We start from the raw sequence: 21063 nt of genomic DNA, 5'->3' as shown, positions 1-21063 counted from the left end.
TAATCCTTAATTTGAGTTTCAGTCAGGTTCCAGTGCCAAACCAGTCTGCCCCTTCAAGTAGTCAATGAATGGAGACCATATTCTGATAAAAAAGTTCTTGTTTGTCCATTAAGACAAGTCTGATTCTATCCAAATGTAGGGTCTCCGACATTTCCATAATCCACATTTTAATTGTGGGGGTTATAGGACCTTTCCAAAATTTTATTATTAATTTTTTCCCAGTTATTATACTATAGTCGATAAAGTTTCTTTTGGTTGTTGTAAATGTTAGGCTTTGTTCTGATATTCCTAGTATTATTAGTTTTAAATCGGGATCCAATTGAGTGTTGACAACTATAGATATTATTCTAAAAATCTCCGTCCAGAAGTTTTTGATTTTTATACAATTTGCGAATGTGTCAGTTAGGTCAGCCTCTAAATGTTGACATTTATCACAGATGCCCTGTCCACTCCTAATGCTCTAACTCAGAGTTCAGCCATGAGGATCTGACGCCCGGCTTCTCTGCAGCCTCTGTGGAGCTGTCTGCCACTCGCAGCCTCCTGTGAGATGCTGGAGTAACTCAGCGGGTCTGGCAGCATCTCTGGAGAACAGGAATAGGTGAAGTTTCGGGTCGAAACTCTTCTTCAGACTTCAGTCTCAAACCGAAACGTCGCCTATTCCTTCTCTCCAGAGATGCTGCCTAACCTGTTGAGTTCCTCCAGTATTTTGTGTCAATCTTGGTCTAAAGCAGCATCTGCAGTTCCTTCCAACAAAACCATTCAGCTGCTCTTTGCACATGAAGATAGATTAAGACTAGGGCAGTTGAGGATTTTTAATAGAGACACAAGAAGCTGCAGGTGCTGGAATGTGGTGCCACACAGTACTGGAGGGTGGAACATGGACTTCCTCCAGCAGCTTGGGTCAGTTGCTGGGTTAATGCTGCCTTTGTCCCTGCAGGCTGATCTCTGAGGTGGCAGAACACAAGCGAGCAGTGAGACCCACTCGTAAAACCCAGTCGTCGCGCAACCCCCTTCGAGTTCTGGCTGCCCGAGGGGACCTCCGGCTGGAGTACACCGAACAGCGGCTCAACGTGGCCGCGGTGGAGGCCAGGAGGATCCGGGCAGAGAAGAGTAAGTGGAGTGACAGGCCCTTCCGTGATCTGCCTGTGTTGGCAGCATTGGCCCCACACCATCTCCCATCTTGTACGTTTACAAACCCCTTTACAAAGTCACTACTGAATCTACTTCCACCACCATTTTAATCAACTGAGATAATTAAATGATGTGTAATTAAATAAAAACTGGTACTCATAATGGAGGCAATAAAATAAATGTGTTTTGGGTTGATATTATACCGCAGGCTACGCACTGCATTTTAACACAGTGCAGATGGCTTGTTATCCAATATAGCCTTCCTTAGCTGCTTTCATAGAAACATAGAAACATTGAAAAATAGGTGCAGTGGTAGGCCATTCGGCCCTTCGAGCCTGCACCGCCATTCAATATGATCATGGCTGATCATCCAACTCAGTATCCTGTACCTGCCTTCTCTCCATACCCCCTGTCCATACCCCTCTCTCCATACCCCCTTCATAGGGACATAAGGAATTAGTAGGCTGGACAGGCTCTCTGGCCATCATCAAACCTGTGAATAAGCTCCTACCTCATTACCATTTTCCCGCACTCTCCCCGTATCCCTTTATCTCTTTAATGTCCGAAAATCCATCCATCTCCAATGTGAATGAACGCAATAACGGAGCTTCAGCAAACCTCCACTGATTCACCACTGTCTGGGAAGAAATATCTTCTCATCCGAACAAGTGTGTTGCTCTTTGGATGTAAGGAGAGACTATACAGTTAATGGCAAGTCCCTAAACAGCACTGATATGCAGATGGATCTTGGAGTCCATATTCATAGTTCACTGAAGATGGCAGCACATGTAGATAGGGTGGTTAAGAAGATGTGCTTGACTTCATTGCTAGCAACATTGAACATCAAAGTCAGGAAGTAATGATGCAGTTCTATAGGATTTTGATCAGTCTTTGGAGCATTTACGTGTAATTCTGGTCATCTCGTTACAGGAGAGATGTGGAGGCTTTGGAGAAGGTGCAGAGGCAGTTTACCAGAATGCTGTCTGGATCAGAGGGTTTCAGAATAGATTTGGATTGTTTACTCTAGAAAATTGGAGATTGAGGGGAGAATTGGTAGAAGTGTATACAATTATGAGAGGCATAGAACCTTTTTCCCAGGGTGGAAGCTCAATTAGAGGGCACATCTATAAGGTGAACGGGGGAAGTTTAACTGAGATGTTTGGGGCAAGTTGTTTTACATACCGAGTGGTGGAGACCTTGAATGCAATGCCAGGAGTGGTGATGGAGGCAGATACAACAGTGGTGTATAAGAGCCTTTTGGACAGGAACATGGAGTATTATGTTTTTTGATTTTTTTGTCTTTGGAGCGATTTCTGTCTTTAATTTGTGTACTGGTGATGTCCCCATTATTTATTTTATTCCAACTATATGTTTTTTTCTCTTCTGTTAATTTCTGTAAGGTGTCCTTGAGACTTTGAAAGGCGCCCGAAAATAAAATGTATTATTATTATTATTATTATAGAGTACAGAGGGATATGGATCATGTACAGGCAGATGAAACCAATTTAACGGCATGTTTGGCACTGTCATTGTGGGCCGAAGGGCCCTTTCCTGTGCTGAAGCGTTCTATGCTCTCCCTCGATCTTCTTTAGGGTCACTTTAAGGTGATTTTATGTTATTCCAGATATTTAATCCTTGAGTATCTGATATAAAAAATAAGATGTCTGTTGCATAGGAAAGTTATTTAACCATGATTTATATGTATTGATCTGTCTGATGAAGATTTTTGCACGTTTACAGTGGCCAAACACTCGAACTATGCTGACGTGGCGTTGGCAGGGCTAACGAGCAAGGAGAACTTCAAGAACGTCAACCTCCGCAACGTGAAGATGACAGAGCAGCCGTTGAGCAGCAGCAGCAGCCTCCCCTTCAGCAAACTGATGCTGCTGCAAGTGAAGGGTAACTACTCTCCCACTGAGGAGAATGTCTAAACACCATCACTGTTCCCAAATTAGGATCTCGCACACGTGGAGATTCCTCAAAATCTGCCCCAATGTTTGACCAGTGCAGCTGTGAACGCAATAACATTGGAAGAGGATTTAATAGGAATCTGAGGAGCAACTTTTTCACACAAAGGGTTGTGGGTGTATGGAACGAACTGCCGGAGAAGGTAGTAGAGGCAGGGACTATTACAATGTTTATGAAGCAATTGGACAGGTACATGGATAGGACAGGTTTAGAAGGGTATAGGCCATACGCAGACAGGTGGGACTAGTGTAGGTGGGACTAGTGTAGATGGGACATGTAGATGTGGATAGGTTGGGCTGAAGGGCCTGTCTCTACACTTTATGACTATGGCTTAGGTTTGTTCTTTGCTATACAGTGCTATCCCCAAATTAATTAAACTACTTAAAACTTTTTATCTGAGGGCACATAAAATCACTGACAAATTAAAATATTGACTAAAATGAAACAAAGCTCCCACCTGCACCTTCCACGCTCCACAAATGTTGCTGACTCTGATGTAAAGCAGAGCCCTGAGTGTGAGGTGATCCTGTGGCTTTCTCCAGGTGCTCAGGTTTCTTCCCACACTCCAAAAACATGCAGGCTTATAGGTTGGAGAAACTCAGCAGGTGAGGCAACATCTATGGAGAGGCGGAATAGGCGACGTTTTGGGTCGAGACCCTTAGTAAATGTCGCCTATTCCTTCTCTCCATAGATGCTGCCTCACCGGCTGAGTTTCTCCAGCATTTTTGTCTACCTTCGATTGTTCCAGCATCTGCAGTTCTTTCTTAAACAGGTTTGGAGGTTGATTGATTTCGGTAAAATTGTAAATTGTCCCGGGTGTGTAGAATAGCGTTAGTGTACGGGGTGATTGTTGGTCAGCGTGGACTCGCTGGGCCGAAGGGCCTTTTACCGTGCTGTTCTCTAAAGTCTAACGTAAAGTGTAAAGGCCCAGTTTTGCCTCCAACAATGGAGCGGCCAGTCAGGTGTGCTGGTTCCTCACTTCCCTCACAGAATTCACAAATCACTGCCTGCAAATTTGGGATGTAGATTAAAATTTGCTCACACAGTTTTTATGTGAAATAAAGTAAACAAATATATTTTTTAACTCCTTGACATGTGTGAAGATGGCATGGCTTTGCATTATGGTAGGCCATGCTATGGACTGTTTGACAGGAATACAGCACACCCATATCTCGTTGTTAGCCTCTGGTGGGTTGCAGGAGAGATATGATTGACCCATGCGTCCATCAGCCCAGGGCTGCCGATGCCACCTGTCGCTGCAGCTCTTCTGTACCCCCCCCCCCCCCCCCCCCAGCTACAGTGAGGGGGTTCCGTGAATCTGTAAAACAATGTGACACCGAGCTCCCCAGTGTCTGCCTCCCAGCCACTTGACCTGTGACCTCTCCACCTGTTTGATGCCACCGCTAGCAATCAATGGCAGCTTTCTGTTTGTGAACCGCTGAAGACCCAGGGTTAACTGTGCCGTTTGCAGGTCGCAGGCACGTGCAGGTTCGGTTGGTGGAGCCCCGAGCCACATCACTCAACAGTGGAGACTGCTTCCTCCTGGTCACGGCTAAGCACTGCTTCCTGTGGATTGGCGAGTTCGCGAATGTCATCGAGCGCTCCAAGGTACGTACGTACGCCTGCTAAGTCTGACTCCTTCAGTACAGTTCAATGTGGATGCTTGCACTTACTGCTCAGCTCATCTCTGGGGGTCGGCATGCTTGGAGAGGACGATACGGTGGTGCCTTAAAACGCCAGAGACCTGGGTTCGATCCTGACTACCTATGCTGTCTTTACGGAGTTTGCACGTTCTCCCCGTGATCTACGTGGGTTTTGTCCAGGTGGTCCGGTTTCCTCCCACACTACAAAGATGTACAAGTTTGTCGGTTAATTGACTTGGTATAATTGTAACTTGTCCCTAGTGTGTGTTGGATAATGTTAGTGTGCCGGTCAGTGCGTATTCGGTGGGCCAAATGGCCTGTTTCTGTACTGTATCTCTAAACTAAACTTAAAAGTCCACTGACATACTTGTTTGCACAAGTTCTAGTGATTCACATGACCAGGCCTAGAAAGTATAGGGATGATGAAATTGTTCAAGTAATTCTGGATGGACATAGGGCATCTATATCCTTTGTTGCAGGCGTCCTGATCAAGGTAGTATAACCTTCACACTGGAACTAAACCAGCATGAGTGAAACTAGGAAGAGTTGCGTCACAGAAAGAAATGGAAACCTGGAATCCTTGCCTGACAAAGCTATTGAGTCCATTTCAAATCCTTGGTAGATTTTTGTTGGTTGTCATATCAAATGTTTAGTATTTCCTATGGGTCATTGGAGTTTCCCTTGAAGGGCACAGAACTTAGTGTTACTGCGTCACAACTTCAGCGACCCAGATCTATCCTGACCATCAAGCTTCCTGTCTGCTGCTGTTTCTACATGCACCTTGTGTGCAAGGATTTAGCACTGAAACCATTTAACAACACAACATGCGGATCAGAGTGAGTCCAGCCCACCGGTCAGTGCGGTCATGACTGATCCCAACCCACCACCCGAGTTTTTACAGGCCTCCATTTCTTCTGACCGACCAAACGCTTGAGTAAGCTTGATCACTGAACAATTTCACATCACGGTGAACAGATATGAGGAACACAGTTGACTGGAAGTGTTGCAGGCAGTGTGATGTTGGCAGGGAGATGTTCCACTCACTGAATGTGCTCTCACTCACTCCTCACACATCAGGATTGCCCCCTGACATGCCTCAATCAGCCAAAAACCCTGTTTCCATGCTGTATATCGAATCTAATCTAAACTTGAACACTCAGGAATACAGGAGACGACAGAAAGTGGTGGACAGTGCCTGGTCTCTCACAGGTACTGACCTCCCAACCATCAAAGTGATCTATGGGAAGCGTCTACTATCACTCTACCACAGATACCATTGAGAAGCATTCACCATATTCTTGGGACATAGAAACATAGAAACATAGAAAATAGGTGCAGGAGGAGGCCATTCGGCCCTTCGAGACAGCACCGCCATTCATTATGATCATGGCTGATCGTCCCCTATCAATAACCTGTGCCTGCCTTCTCCCCATACCCCTTGACTCCACTAGCCCCTAGAGCTCTATCTAACTATCTCTTAAATCCATGCAGTGACTTGGCCTCCACTGCCCTCTGTGCCAGGGAATTCCATAAATTCACAACGCTCTGGGTGAAAACGTTTTTTCTCACCTCAGTCTTAAATGACCTCCCCTTTATTCTAAGACTGTGGCCCCTGGTTCTGGACGCCCAACATTGGGAACATTTTTCCTGCATCTAGCTTGTCCAGTCCTTTTATAATTGTATATGTTTCTATAAGATATCCCCTCATCCTTCTAAACTCCAGTGAATACAAGCCTAGTCTTTTCAATCTTTCCTCATATGACAGTCCCGCCATCCCAGGGATCAATCTGGTGAACCTACGCTGCACTGCCTCAATCACAAGGATGTCCTTCCTCAAATTAGGAGACCAAAACTTTACACAATACTACAGATGTGGTCTCACCAGAGCCCTATACAACTGCAAAGAATCTTCAGATGTGGATATCACTGTCTGTTTTGTTCTTGATTCCCTTGAGTGTTGAGTGGATATCATTAGTTGCTTCCCTTCCTTTAGGCATCAGAGCTGGCTAATTTCATCCACACAAAACGTGAACTGGGGTGCCGGGCGGCAGCAGTCACCATTATCGAGGAGGGCATTAACAACCAAAGCAAACGGACCAAGGACTTCTGGGATCTCCTTGGTGGCCAGATGGAATATCAAGGTAAGAATATCAGAATGCTGCAATGTCATTAGTCAGTGGATCACCCACTAGTTGCCAAGAATTTACTCACATGAATTGAATCGATGGATGGATTTCATGAAGCCATGGATCTTCCAACACAAGTATTTATTTGTAGAGCATCTTGTATTGAACATTTTCGCAAAATGCACCTCACCACACCTGTGGGGATGACAATGAATTCAACTAGATCCCAACTTCATGCTCCAGCGCCGCATGCTGGAGAGGGAAAGAACAGAAAGATACCAGAGATTAATGTGTGGCTGAGGAGTTGGTGCAGGGGGCAGGGATTTAGATATTTGGACCATTGGGATCTCTTCTGGGGCAGGGGTGACCTGTACAAAAGGGACGGGTTGCACCTTAACTGGAGGAGGACCAACATCCTAGCAGGCAGGTTTACTGATACTACACTGGTGGATTTAAATTAGATTGGCAGGGGGGTGGGATCTCATACCGAGGCAGGTGAGAGGTTAGAGGATGTTGAGAGAAAGGTTAGAGAACAGAATTGACAGGTGAAAGGCAGAGAGCGAGGAAGGAGGGTTGGTTTAAACTGCACGTATTTTAATGCAAGGAACCTGACGGGTAAGGCAGATGAATTTAGGGCATGGATAGGTACGAGCGACTGGGACGTTGTAGTCTAGACTGAAACCTGGTTAATGGAGGGGCAGGACTAGCAGCTCAATGTTCCGGGGTACAGGAGCTTCAGGAGAGACAGGGGTGAGGGAAAAAGAGGGGAGGGGTGTTCAGAGGTGACATTACGGACGTTTCATGTAGTGAGGCTATATGGGTGGAGCTAAGGAACAAGAAAGGGATGATCACCTTGTTGAGGCTGTACTACAGACCCCCGAATAGTCAACGGGAATTGGAAGAACAAATGTGCCAGGAGATTGCAGACAGCTGCAGGTCAAATAAGGTTGTTGTAGTGGGAGATTTTAACTTTCCCAATATAATCTGGGGAAATCATAGCATGAAAGGTTAAAATGGGGTGTAATTTCTCAAAGGTGTTCAGGAGAGTTTTCTCCAGCAGTAAGTAGAGGGCCCCACGCGTGTCAGGGCAATTTGTTCTCGAATATGGAAATTGGGACGGGCAAGTGAATGAAGTGTTAGTGGAAGAGCCTTTTTGGACCAGTGACCACTGTTCGATTAGGTTTATGATAGTTATGGATATGGTCAGTGTTACGGTCAAAGAGGTGCTGAATGTACTATCCTGTATAAAGGTAGACAAATCTCCAGGGCCTGATCAGATGTATCTGGGGACATTGTGGGAAACCAAAGAGAAAATTGCGGGAGCCCTGGTTGAAATTTAGGAGTAGTCTTTAAATACAGGAGAGGTGTCGGAAGACTGGAGGGTGGCAAATGTTGTGCCTCTATTCAAGAAGGGCTGCAGGGAAAATGCTGGGAACAATAGGCCGGTGAGATTAATATCTGCAGTTAGAAAGTTACTACAGAGTATTCTATGGGATAGGATATACAGGCCTTTAGATAAGCAATAGTCAGCATGGTAGACGCAAAATGCTAGAGTAACTTAGCGGGTCAGGCAGCATCTCTGGAGAGAAGGAATGGGTGACGTTTTGGGTCAAGACCCTTCTTCAGTCAGCACGGTTTTGTACATGGGAGGTCGTGTCTCGCAAATCTGATTGAGTTTTACGATGAGGGCAGAGCTGTAGATTCATTGTATATGGAATTCAGCAAAGCATTCAACAAGGTTCCAGATGGGAATCTGCTCTGGAAGGTTAGTTCGCATGGGATCCAAGGAGAGATAGGTGAATGGATATGAAATTGGCTTCTTGGAAGCAAGCAGAGTGTGATGGTGGAAGGATGCTTCTCCGATTGGAGGCCTGTGACTAGTGGTGTGCCTCAGGGCTCTGTGCTGGGCCCGTTACTGTTTGTCATTTACATCACTGATTTGGATGAGAACATACAGGGCAAGATTAGCAAGTTTGCAGATGATACAAAAGTGGGTGGCTTTGCAGATAGCGAAGATGGTTTTGAAAATTTGCAGCAGGATCTTGATTGATTGGCCAGATGGGCGGACGAATGGTAGATGGAATTTCATACAGAGAAATGTGCAGTGTTGCATTTTGGAACGTCTAACAAGGGCAGGGCCTACACTGTAAATGGTAGGCGTCTGGGTAGAGGGATCTAGGAGTACAGGGGCATGGTTCTTTGAAGGTCGAGTTGCAGGTAGATCGGGTGGTCAGAAAAGCTTTTGGTACATTGGCCTTCATCAGCCAGAATATTGAGTATTGAAGTTGGGTCATGTTGCAGTTGTATAGGACATCGGTGAGGCCACATTTAGAGTATTGTGTTCCGTTCTGGACACCGTGTTATAGAAAAGATGTTGTCAAGCTGGAAAGGGTACAGAGAATATTTACGAGGTTGTTGCCAGGACTAGTGGGTCTGAGCTATAGGAAGTGGTTGAGTAGGCTGGAATTCTATTCCTTGGAGCGTAGGAGGATGAGGGGTGATCTTATAGAGGTGTGTAAGGTCATGAGAGGAATAGATTGGGTAGATGCATAGAATCTCTTGGCTAGAGTAGGGGAATCGAGGACCAGAAGACATACTTTAGGTTTCATGTGAAGGGGAAAAGATTTAATAGGAATCTGAAGGGTGACTTTTTCTCACAAAGGGTGGTGGGTGCATGGAACATGCTGCCAGAGGAGGTATTTGAGGCAGGGACTATCCCAGCATTTAAGACACAGTTAGACAGGTACATGGATAGGGCAGGTTTGGAGGGATATGGACCAAATTTGGGCAGGTGGGACTACTGTGACTGGGACATGTTGGCTGGTTTGGGCAAGTTGGGCCAAAGAGCCTGTTTCCACACTGTATCCCTTTATGATTCTATGACTCCAGTTCCAGTGCACCTGTTCCAGAGACAAAGTTCAATGTCTACAATGGGCTAGTGGTGAACTGGACAGTCGATGAGGTGGAGGTGAATCAGACAGTGCCCTAGCTTATGGAAGGACCCGCTGAGTTTCTCTAGCATTTTTGTGTACCTTCGATCTTCCAGCATTTGCAGTTCCTTCTTGAACAGGGTGAGACAAGTTGTTGATTCAGTTTTATTGAGGCATTGTGGGATAAGTGAAGTGATGGCCTTATTGCGTGGGGCATGGAGGACCAATGTGGGGAACTCCAGCAACCACAACAGCATGTTTTGGTGAAACCATAAGTGGAGTATTACATCTTGTGTTTGTTTCTTTAATTAAGGAGACATAGACTTGTCTTAAAAGCAAGTTAGAATTGGTTATCTCCTGGAATGAAGTGTTAGCTTTGGGGAAAGTTTGACCCGATACAGTCAATACAGGTTCAGGAAAATGAGAGGTAATTTTATTGAATGCTAATGGCTAGTTTTCACGGGGCGACTTGACGCAAGATGTAGCCAGAGTGGAGTGGTCGTGGTCTAGCACGATATCACACGATATAACGGGGGTAGAGTAAAGAGTTCCCACGGTACTCGGCAATTCTGTCATTTGTGCGAGTGACTTGTCTGTCTCCCGATCTTTCCCGTTAATCGTGAATGAACATCGTGGACTGTAGTGTAGTTAATCACGTGGCACAAATGATGTTACTTTGTTGTCACACACTATATTGGTTTTTTTCACCCGAGCCCTTTAATGAGCTGAAGAATAATCTGTGTTTTTTTAGACAAATGTTGTTTGGTGTGATGCACCTTCTCTCAATATGTGCAAGAAGTCGCCTTTTTATTTTGTCAAATGTGAATAAACACTGTATCTCACATTGACCGTGATGATTGTGTTATTTTATGATCTACTGAGAGGTGAAACTTTCAGTCTGAAGAAGGCTCTCGACCCGAAACGCCACCCGTTCCTTCTCTCCAGAGATGCTGCCTGTCCCGCTGAGTTGCTCCAAGCAACTGGTGTCTATCTTCAAAGGACTGACCAGGACTGCCTCTCTCTCTCTCTCCCTCCCTCTCTCTCACACAGGCATGAATGGATGAACTCCGCGGGCCAGGCAGCATCTACAGAGGGAAATGGACAGGCGACCCATTCTTCAGGCTGCCTTATGTCTCTCTCTACCCCCCTCACCCCACCTCCCCCCTACACACACACGAATGCTGGAGAAACTCAGCGGGTGCAGCGGGGCCGAAACGTTGTCTATTTCCTTCGTTCCATAGATGCTGCTGCACCCGCGGAGTTTCTCCAGCATTCGCGTGTGTGGGTGGGAGTTAGGGGGGGGGGGGGGGGGGGGGGGGACATAAGGCAACCTGAAGAATGGGTCGCCTGTCCATTTCCCTCCGTAAATGCTGCCTGGCCCGTGGAGTTCCTCCATTCATGCCTGTGTGAGAGGGAGGGAGAGAGAGAGAGAGAGGGAGAGAGAGAGAGAGAGAGAGAGAGAGAGAGAGAGAGAGAGAGAGAGAGAGAGAGAGAGTGAGTGAGAGAGAGGCACACACAAGGTGGATGCGAAATCTCACCTGCCTGTTTCAGTGACAGACACCCACCGCCAGTAAATGAAGACACCCCCATCTGTCTCCCCCTCCTCTCCCTCGACTCCCCCACCTTTCCCTCCCAACTCCAGTCCCGTCCCGACCCTCTGGGAAACTGAAGGTTTCCCGCTATAATTAAAGAGTTCCCACGGTAGACTGTAAAACTGGGACCTTGGTTCTGGACTCCCCCAACATCGGGTACATTCTTCCTCCATCTAGCTTGTCCAATCCCGTAGATACGATTAGACAGGTATCTAGTTATTTAATTCAATGAATGATTTCTATCGCCCAGCCTCTCATCTTTCAATCGGGTTCGGCCAGGAAGGAACTGCAGATGCTGGATTAAAACGAAGATAGACACAACATGTAGCTCAGCGGGACAAGCAGCATATCAGAAGGGTCTCGACCCGAAATGTCACCCATTCCTTCTCCCCAAAGATGCTGCCTGCCGTCGAACTCATTCTCTTTAAACCGGCATCTGCTGTTCCTTCCGACACATACACAAGAAATAAGCAACTTTTCGGGCTGAAACGTTGCCTATTTCCTTCGTTCCATAGATGCTGCTGCACCCGCTGAGTTTCTCCAGCATTTGTGTGTGTGGGTGGGAGTTGGGGGGGTAGAGAGATAAGGCAGCCTGAGGAAAGGCTCGCCTGTCAATTTCCCTCCGTAGATGCTGCCTGGCCCGCGGAGTTCCTCCAGTTAGAAACTGCTTTCAGACAAAAAGAGATACACTGACCTTAATGAAATGCTTGTTAGCTAGTTTTATTAGATTTGTATGTAAATAGCAAACTGGCTGGATTCACTCTATCCAACTTCCGGGTTCACCGTTCGCAGGAGTTCCCACGGTGACCGCAAGAGTTACTACGGATATCGCACTGGCCACTACGTTCATAAAATGTTGCAATGCTCAACCACAAGTGTACAAGTCACTCTTGGACAAATTCAAACATGTTTGAATTTTCTCCCGAGTACCCAAGTTACACGATTACCTGCCGTTAGCGCCAAGGTGGAGGAAGTAAGGATGCTACCCCTTGTGGGGAATCCAGAACTGAGTACCGTTTCATTATAAAGAGGCACCCAGTAAAAACTGAGACGAAGAGGAATATCTTTCTTTAAAGGGTCATGAATCCTTGGAATTCTCTACCCTGGAGAGCAGTGGAGATGGTATCATTGAATCAGTTCAAGGCTCAGGTGTATAATATACTCAACCCTAGCAAGGTTGAGCGCTATAAGAACTAGCAAGGGAGGGGACTGAAGCAAGGTTCGGGTCAGCCACAACTTGCTGAAGAGCAGAGCCACTCAAAGTGCCATCTGGCCTAGTCTGCACTGTTTTTAATGTTGTTGTTCCTAGTTCCTCCCTCACTTCCCTTCCCACTGCCCTCTCTCCCACAGTCATCCTCACTTTACTTCCCACGGTCCTCTCTCTCACCCTTACCCTCATTCCCTCATTCCCACATTCTCCCTTTCCTCCCACACACCTGCTCTCTCCCAAGCCTCTCCCTCAATCCTCTTCTCAAACCTTCTCAAATTTCTCACAATCTCTCTCATTCTCTAACGTTTGCTCACTAGCATTCCCAGAGCCTCCCTCACTGTATTGCTCCTTCTCACACCCTCTCCCAACCTCTCGCTTCTCCTCTCGCTCACAATGGGAGAGCATTGAGCTGATGGATGGGCAGTCCAGCTGCTGAGACCCCACCCACCTTGAGCTCTGCATGTGGTTGGCCTCCAGCAGTCTGGGAGCATCTCTCTGGCCGCCCCCCCTTCCCCCCCCCCCGCTCCCCCCCCCCCTGTGATGATGATTATTGCTGTGTGTCTGCAGATGCTGGGGACCCTGAACAAGATGAGATGTACGAAGCTGCAATCATCGAAACAAACCACATATATCGCCTGGTGGACGACAAGCTTGTCCCAGACACGGAATGGTGGGGAAAGATCCCGCGCTGCTCCATGCTGAGTTCAAAGGAGGTATGAGTGTTTTTGAGCTTCTGTATCTTCTACAACTTTGAACTTGAGGGAGACAAGTGTGGCTGGAAATGTGACAACTCTTGTGTACTGCCTCAGTGTAATTTACTCTGGTGAATGAATGAATGAATGAATGAATGAATGAATGAATGAATGAATGAATGAATGAATGCATGATTGAATGAATGAATGATAATTATTATCACATGGGACAATGAGAGTGTTTGTCTTGCATACCATACACAAAATATGCAAAGAGTCGCCAATTATAGGGTGCCAACAGTGTTACAAAGCATTCACTGTAGTCGCTGTGTTTGTTCTCTCGGTGGCCCTCCCCACACCAGGTACCTCTTTGTTTTCAGCCCACATACTGGGTCTCTCTTTGTTCTCTCAACAGTGTTTCTTTGACCAACCTCCGACAATCACGCCGGAGTACTTAGAGTATGATGCATAGTAAGATTTTTACTGAACTGTATGCAAAAAGGGAACTTCACTGTACCTGGGTACATGTGGAGTATTATTGGCAGTCAATCTGAAGAAGGGTCTCGACCCGAAATGTTACCTATTCTTTTTCTCCAGAGATGCTGCCTGTCTTGCTGAGTTACTCCAGCATGTTGTGCCTGTCTTTAAACCAGCATCTGTAGTTCCTTCCAACACGACAAATGTTTCCCATGTTGATGGTGAGCCAGTGGATTTGATGGTTGAGTTTATTCGCTCTTTGCTTGCAGGTTCTGGTCCTTGACTTTGGCAGTGAGTTGTACATTTGGCATGGCAAGGAGGTGACGCTGACACAGCGAAAGACCGCGCTGCACTTGGGCAAGCAGCTGCTGAGCAGTTCCTACGACTACAGCAACTATGTCATCAACCCCCTGGACCCTGGTGCCACGAGGAACATTGTCCAACAGTGAGTTGATGTTGCAACAATATCGATCCTCATTGTGTCCGGTCTGGTGCTGGACACTGGGGGTGCTGAGGCTGAGGCAGAATCCTGGCTGGCTGGACAGCAAGTGTCAGCAATGTTCCCCAATCTCAACCTCCACATCCATTGGGTTCAATCTAGTGTCTCCAGAAGGTGTCGTTATAAAGCCGAGGAGAATTCTATTTTCATCTCCAGAACATGACATTTTGGGCAGCACGGTGGCACAGTGGTAGAGTTGCTGCCTTACGGTGCCAAAGACCCGGGTTCGATCCTGACTGCGTGTGGTGTCTGCATGGAGTTTGTACGTTCTCCCGGTGACCTGTGTGGGTTTTGTCCAGGATATCCGGTTTCCTCATTCCAAGGACATACTGGTTTGTGGGTTAACAGGCTTTGGTACTATTGTAAATTGTCCCTAATGAGTGCGGGGTGATCACTTATTGGCGCGGACTCTGTGAGCGAAGGGCTTGTTGCTACACTGTATAAATTAAACATCATCTCCTGGGCACTTCTCTGTAAATCCTCCTCACAGTCACCAATTAGACAATCCTGCTCAGGGACCTGAAGGAGGACAGGTACTGGAGATGAGGAAATAACTTATGACATTCACCATCCTCCATATATCGCTTCACTCATCTCCTGTGTTCACTGTCAGTACACACACCCACCCCTCACATTCATTGCCTGTGAATCATCACCTGTGTGTAGTCAATACGCACACTCACAGCTCACAATCATCACCTGTGTACATTCAATACGCACACTCACAGCTCACAATCATCACCTGTGTATAGTCAATACGCACACTCACAGCTCACAATCATCACCTGTGTACATTCAATACGCACACTCACAGCTCACAATCATCACCTGTGTGTAGTCAATACGCACACTCACAGCTCACAATCATCACCTGTGTATAGTCAATACGCACACTCACAGCTCACAATCATCACCTGTGTACAGTCAATACGCACACTCACAGCTCACAATCATCACTTGTGTATAGTCAATACATACACTCACCCTTCACACTCACTGCTTGTGTTTATTGTCTGCAGTCAATACTCACACTCACTCCTCACAGATGCCGTTCACTGCCCACGCTTGATGCTCCTCACTGCTCATATGCAACACTCACACTAGCCGCCTGCGTGCAGTCCATGCTGCATACTAACACTCACCACTCACACTTGTTGCCTGTGATCACTGCCGCTGATGGATACTCACACTCACCGACTGCACACATATCTCCATCGTGCCCTGGCACTTACCACACCCACAGCCCCAGTGACAAACCCGCATTGAGAAGCTGCCTCCATCAATCGTGACCATCGGTGACACTGTGGATGGACATCATAGTGTGTGGATCACACCTCACACACACTACAGTGCAAAGAATGTTGACAACTGGCTATGCCATGTCCCTGATTCTCAAAAACATTCTAAAGCTATTTTAAATTAAGAATTTTTTATTTTTTTTAATAGAAATAAAAAGATAAACATAAACAATTGAAACAGCCTAAAGTAACAATCAGAAATCAAAAACTGCAGATTTGTGAAGCTGAAGAATGAATGTTTCGAACAGTGCTGATAGAATGCCATCCACCTGAACCAAGAGCCGTGTGCCTGCCGAGGGTCGGCAGCGTCTGGGGGAGGAGGGAATGACATTCCATTGACACTGTCCTGAAACATCAACTCTTTTTCTCTCTCCACATTTTGGTGCCAATCTATTGAGAACTCGAGCAGTTTCTAAATTTGTTAATACGCTGATTTAGTTGTTTTGTTTTTTTCATCTGGTCGTCACTGACAAGGCCACCTTTAGAATAGGCCATGCCAACCAGCGATTGCCCCGTACACAAGCACTATCCTCCACACTAGGGACAATTTATCGTTTATAGAAGCCAATTAACCTATAACTCCGTACAGCTTTGGATTGTGGGCGTAAAACGGAGCTCCTGGAGAAAACCCACGCGGTCACGGGAAGAACATACAAACTCCATACAGACAGCACCTGTAGTCGGGATTGAACACGGGACACTGGTGCAGTACTCTACCACTGTGCCACCCTTAATTTTATTGACCGGCCCTGTTTGCCTTTGAGAAGGTGATATTAAACCCTGGTCATTATTGAATTGCTGCAGAGATTTTGGTGAATGTCTCACACAATGGCGTTAGGTATACCATGACTTAGTCCCAGAGACGATGAAATGCCAACTGAAGCCTCGCAGCTGAATCACCAAATCAGTGTGGTGTGTATCTGGGAGAGAAACGTTCAGCTGACTGTGTCGCCGTGCATCAGTTACAGTACCTTCATTTGTCTTAGCCGTAGACAGTGCAGGTTTGGGAGATGCTGTGGGGATAGCTAGTAAAATTCTGGCAGAACTACTGCTTCACAGCACCTGACCTCTGGTGCTGTCTTTGTGGTGTTTACATGTTCTCCCTGTGAACGCGTGGGTTTCCCCCGGGTGCTCCAGTTTCCTCCCACATCCAAAAGACATGCGGCTTTGGAGGTTAATTGGGCATTTTAAATTGCCCTTTGTGTGTAGAGGGATAACATAGAACTAGTATTAGCAGGTGATAGATGGTCGAAATAGACTCATTGGGCCAAAGAGTCTGTTTCCACGCTATAACTCTAAAAACTGAAATCTACCGTGAACTGTTCCCATCAGCAGTCATATAAGGAACTGCTGACGTCACCAATTGTAAGTCATTGTGAAGTTACGGAAGGGTCCCGATCCAAAACATCACCTATAAATGTTCTCCAGAGATGCTGCCTGACCCGTTGAATTACTCTGGCACTTTGTGCCCTGTTTTTTTAAACCAGCATCTGCTGTTCCTTATTTTTTGAACGGATGGGAAAAGATCATCAAAGCTCGTCACTATACCTTGGTAAACATGGCAATAAACTAAACTGAAACTGACAATAATAGGAATTGGTGCAATCTGGGTGAGGAGAGAGATTACCAAGGACTTTATCCAAAGGTTGGTGGAGCTGAGAGGTGGTGAGGTTATTGTTGGAGTTTCTGAGGAGATTGTGGCTAATTAGTTGAGGTAGTGGAATAGACTCAGGAGATCAAAGCAGCATTGTTAGCTTTGGATTGCTTCTGTAAAATCAATGGTCACAGGCCCGTTGCTATGCTGGAAATTAACACTGAGTTATTTTTATTAACACCAGTTTACAAAGTTAAAAGTTAATTCCTTTTCCCCAGACAGGGGCGTCCCGAGTGGGTCATTTTTGGTCGTTTATCGCAGCACAATGAGACAATTTTATTCAAGGAGAAGTTTCTGGACTGGGTTGATCTGAGAAAACAGAACCAGCGGGAAGTGGAGCCCACAGCCGAGTTAAAGGTACAGGTAAATATTTCAGCACCCATAGATCTCGAGAATCTCAGCTCTTGAAATGTAATGACTGCAGTAATGTGATAAATTGTACATGGCATGCAGCGGTGGGATACACTGAGGTCATAAGACTATGCCAATGATCTGCCATGTTGTAACGGGATATTATCCAGGATACCAGTGGAATTTCCTTTCCTCGTCCTCAATTGAGGCCACTTTTGTGGCTGCGTGAGGAGGCAGTCACTCCCCGAGCCTGCTCCACCATATCACAAGATCATGGCTGATTTGATTGTAACCTCAACTTCACATACTTGTCCACCTTTGCAAACCTTTCCTTTCTTTGCTAATTGAAAATCTTTCTAACTAAAGTGTAGGAAGGAACTGCAGATGCGGGTTTAAACCCAAAATAGACACAAAGTGCTGGAGTAACTCAGTGGGACAGGCAGCATCTCTGGAGAGAAGGAATGGATGGCGTTTCGGGTCGAGAAGAAGGGTCTCGTCCCAAAACGTCACCCATTCCTTCTCTCCAGAGATGCCGCCTGTCCCGCTGAGTTACTCCAGCAATTTGTGTCTATCTTTTTTCTAACTTAAAAATATTCTAAGGCTGCTACTTCTCTGCCCATTCCAGCCATTTGTGGACTTCTTTCAATGCCTTACAACCTTCTGTACTCCTGATATGGTCTCAACAATATTCTATGAAGCTGAAGCAGCAACCCCTGCTTTTGTATTCACTGCTCCAGCAACTAAGCTGAAAAGAGTACAGAGAAGATGATGATGTTGCCAGGACTCGAGGTAGATGTTGTGCAGGCTGGGACTTTATTCCTTTGAGTGCAAGAGGCTGAAGGCGATCTTATAGAGGTGTATAGAATCATGAAGGGAATTGGTAGGGTGAATACAGAGCATCTTTTACCTCGGCCAGGGGAATTCAGACCCAGAGGAGTAAAGTTTAAGGTGAAATGGGGAAGATAAGGAACTTGAGGGGCAGCTTTTTCACACAATGATGCTATGTAAATGGAATGAGCTGCCAGAGGAGTGAGTTGAGGCAGCATTTGAAAAACATTTTGTTAGAAAAGGATTAAGAGGGATGTGAGCCAAATGTGGGCAAATGGGACTAGTGTGGATGGGGCATCTTGGTTGGCATGGACAAGTTGAGCAGAAGGGACTGTTTCCATGCTGTAAAACTCTATGACTATCCATTTTCTGGCCTCAGGATGAAGAACTTTCATCCCGAGGTCCCAAATGGCTACCAGACGTGCACATCACGTTCCATATCCACTCACCAGGCTTTTGATAATTGGAGCAAGTCCTTGAAACTCAATTCCCCTGCAATAAACGTCAATATACCATTTGTCTTACTAATTCCTTCATGTAACTCCATGTTAACTTACGTGATGTATGATCAGGGACACCAAGGTCCCTCTGAACACCAAAACCTTTCAATTAGCGTTGAAAATCATGAGAGGAATAGATCAGGTGGACGCACAGTTTCTTGCCTGGAGTAGGGGAATCGAGAACCTGAGGACATAGGTTTAAGGTGAGGGGGGAAAGACTTACTAGCAACCCGAAGGGTAACGTTTTTACACAAAGGGTGGTGGGTGTATGGAAGGAGCTGCCGGAGGAGGTACTTGAGAAAGGCACTATTGCAATGGTTAAGAAACATTTAGACAGGTACATGGACAGGATAGGGTTAGAGGGATATGGACCAAATGCGGGCAGGTGGGACTAGTGTAGATGGAACATGTTGGTCGGTGTGGGTAAATTGGGCTGCTGGGCCAGTTTCCACACTATATGATTCTATTATGCTAATTACGCACCATTTAAAAAATATTTCACCATGACCTTAAAGGTCTGTCCTACTAATGCGATTTTTTTCGGCGACCGCCGACACCCGTCATAGTCGCAGCAGGTGGCCGAATATTTGTAACATGTTGAAAATCCAGCGGCGACCAGAAAAAGGTATGATTCTTTGGGCTGAAGAAGGGTTTCGGCCCGAAACGTTGCCTATTTCCTTCGCTCCATAGATGCTGCTGCACCCGCTGAGTTTCTCCAGCATTTTTGTGTACCTTCGATTTTCCAGCATCTGCAGTTCCTTCTTAAACACAAACGACTCTTTGGGCGGCTACTCATGACCATACAGGCCTCACCCTGCGACTCGATGAGCCGAAGGACCTGTTTCCATGTTGTATCTTTAAAACTAAAAGGTAAACTAAAAATAAAATAATAAACAAATGAATGTCAGGACATGGGTCCCCATGCTCTCCACTCCCACTCATCAACAGTCTGATATGGTCCTTTGAGACCCTTCTTCTAGACCTGAAACGTCACCCATTCCTTCTCTCCAGAGATGCTGCCTGTCCCACTGAGTTACTCCAGCACTTTGTGTCTATTTTGGGTTTAAACCCGCATCTGCAGTTCCTTCCTACACTTTAGTTAGAAAGATTTTCAATGAGCAAAGAAAGGAAAGGTTTGCAAAGGTGGACAAGTATGTCAAGAGTGGTTCATTGTCATATGTGGTGAAATAGAACAATGACATTTGTTTCATTGCAAATTATCGCAGCAGCACAAGACTGTAAACAAATGGAAGAAGGGTCTCGACCCGAAGCGTCCCCATTCCTTCTTTCAAGAGATGCTGCCGTCTAAGTTACTCCCATTCCTATAAATGGATGTTGCTGGAGTTTCAACAGAGATGGAGAACTCGGCAATGTTTTTGGGTCGGGTCATTTTGATTAGCTGAGTTACTCTAGCACTGTCCTTTTGATTAGCATCTGCAGTTCCTTGTTTCTACATTCTAGCTTTGTAAATATCATGTTCTCGGCATGACAACGCATCCCGCACTCTAAAGACGTAGAGTTTTGTGGGTTCATTGACTTCAGTAAAAATTGTAAATTGTCCCAAGCCTGTAGGACAATGCTAGTGTGTGGGAATCGCTGGTCAGTGCAGACGTGGTGGGCCGAAGGGCCTGTTTTCACAATGTATCTTTAATGTCACAGAATGTAGTTGAGGCCAGTTCATTGGCTATATTTAAGAGGGAGATTAGATGTGGCCCTTGTGGCTAAAGGGATCAGGGGGTACGGAGAGAAAGCAGGTACAGGATACTGAATTGGATGATTAGCCATGATCATATTGAATGGCGGTGCAGGCTCGAAGGGCCGAATGGCCTACTCCTGCACCTATTTTCTATGTTTCTATGACACTACAGTAGCATTGTGCACAAAATGCCCAGTTAATAATGTTTGAATTTTAAAGTAAAAATTGTTTAAAATGTTTGATTGTTATAGTATACTGTATATTTATAAATATAGTCCTGGCTATACAAAAATTGATTCACAATGTTGCGAATTATTATAGAACTTGTGGCGATTGTTCTTTGTCACAAGTTCTATAATGTTTCCTAACTCGATTGCAAATCAATTTTTGCATTGCCAGTACTATATTTATAAATATATGCTATAAAAATACTATATAGTTTATTATGTCCTCTGGTATAATTTTGCT

General features: G+C 45.8%; 1 protein-coding gene across 1 annotated transcript in view; it reads left to right on the top strand.

Annotated features, from left to right (window-relative positions):
* Nucleotides 1–21063, top strand: part of LOC129710042 (supervillin-like) — a 139444-nt gene that overhangs the window by 86599 nt on the left and 31782 nt on the right. The window contains 7 exon segments of the mRNA XM_055656726.1: nt 938–1110; nt 2872–3030; nt 4571–4707; nt 6736–6883; nt 13168–13313; nt 14039–14214; nt 17439–17583. Coding sequence (XP_055512701.1) covers nt 938–1110; nt 2872–3030; nt 4571–4707; nt 6736–6883; nt 13168–13313; nt 14039–14214; nt 17439–17583 — 1084 coding nt within the window.

This window comes from Leucoraja erinacea, chromosome 27 (genome assembly GCF_028641065.1).
Source record: "Leucoraja erinacea ecotype New England chromosome 27, Leri_hhj_1, whole genome shotgun sequence".
Lineage (NCBI taxonomy): Eukaryota > Metazoa > Chordata > Chondrichthyes > Rajiformes > Rajidae > Leucoraja > Leucoraja erinaceus.
Note: the sequence above shows the minus strand (reverse complement) of the source record. Positions and strands in the feature narration are given on the sequence as shown.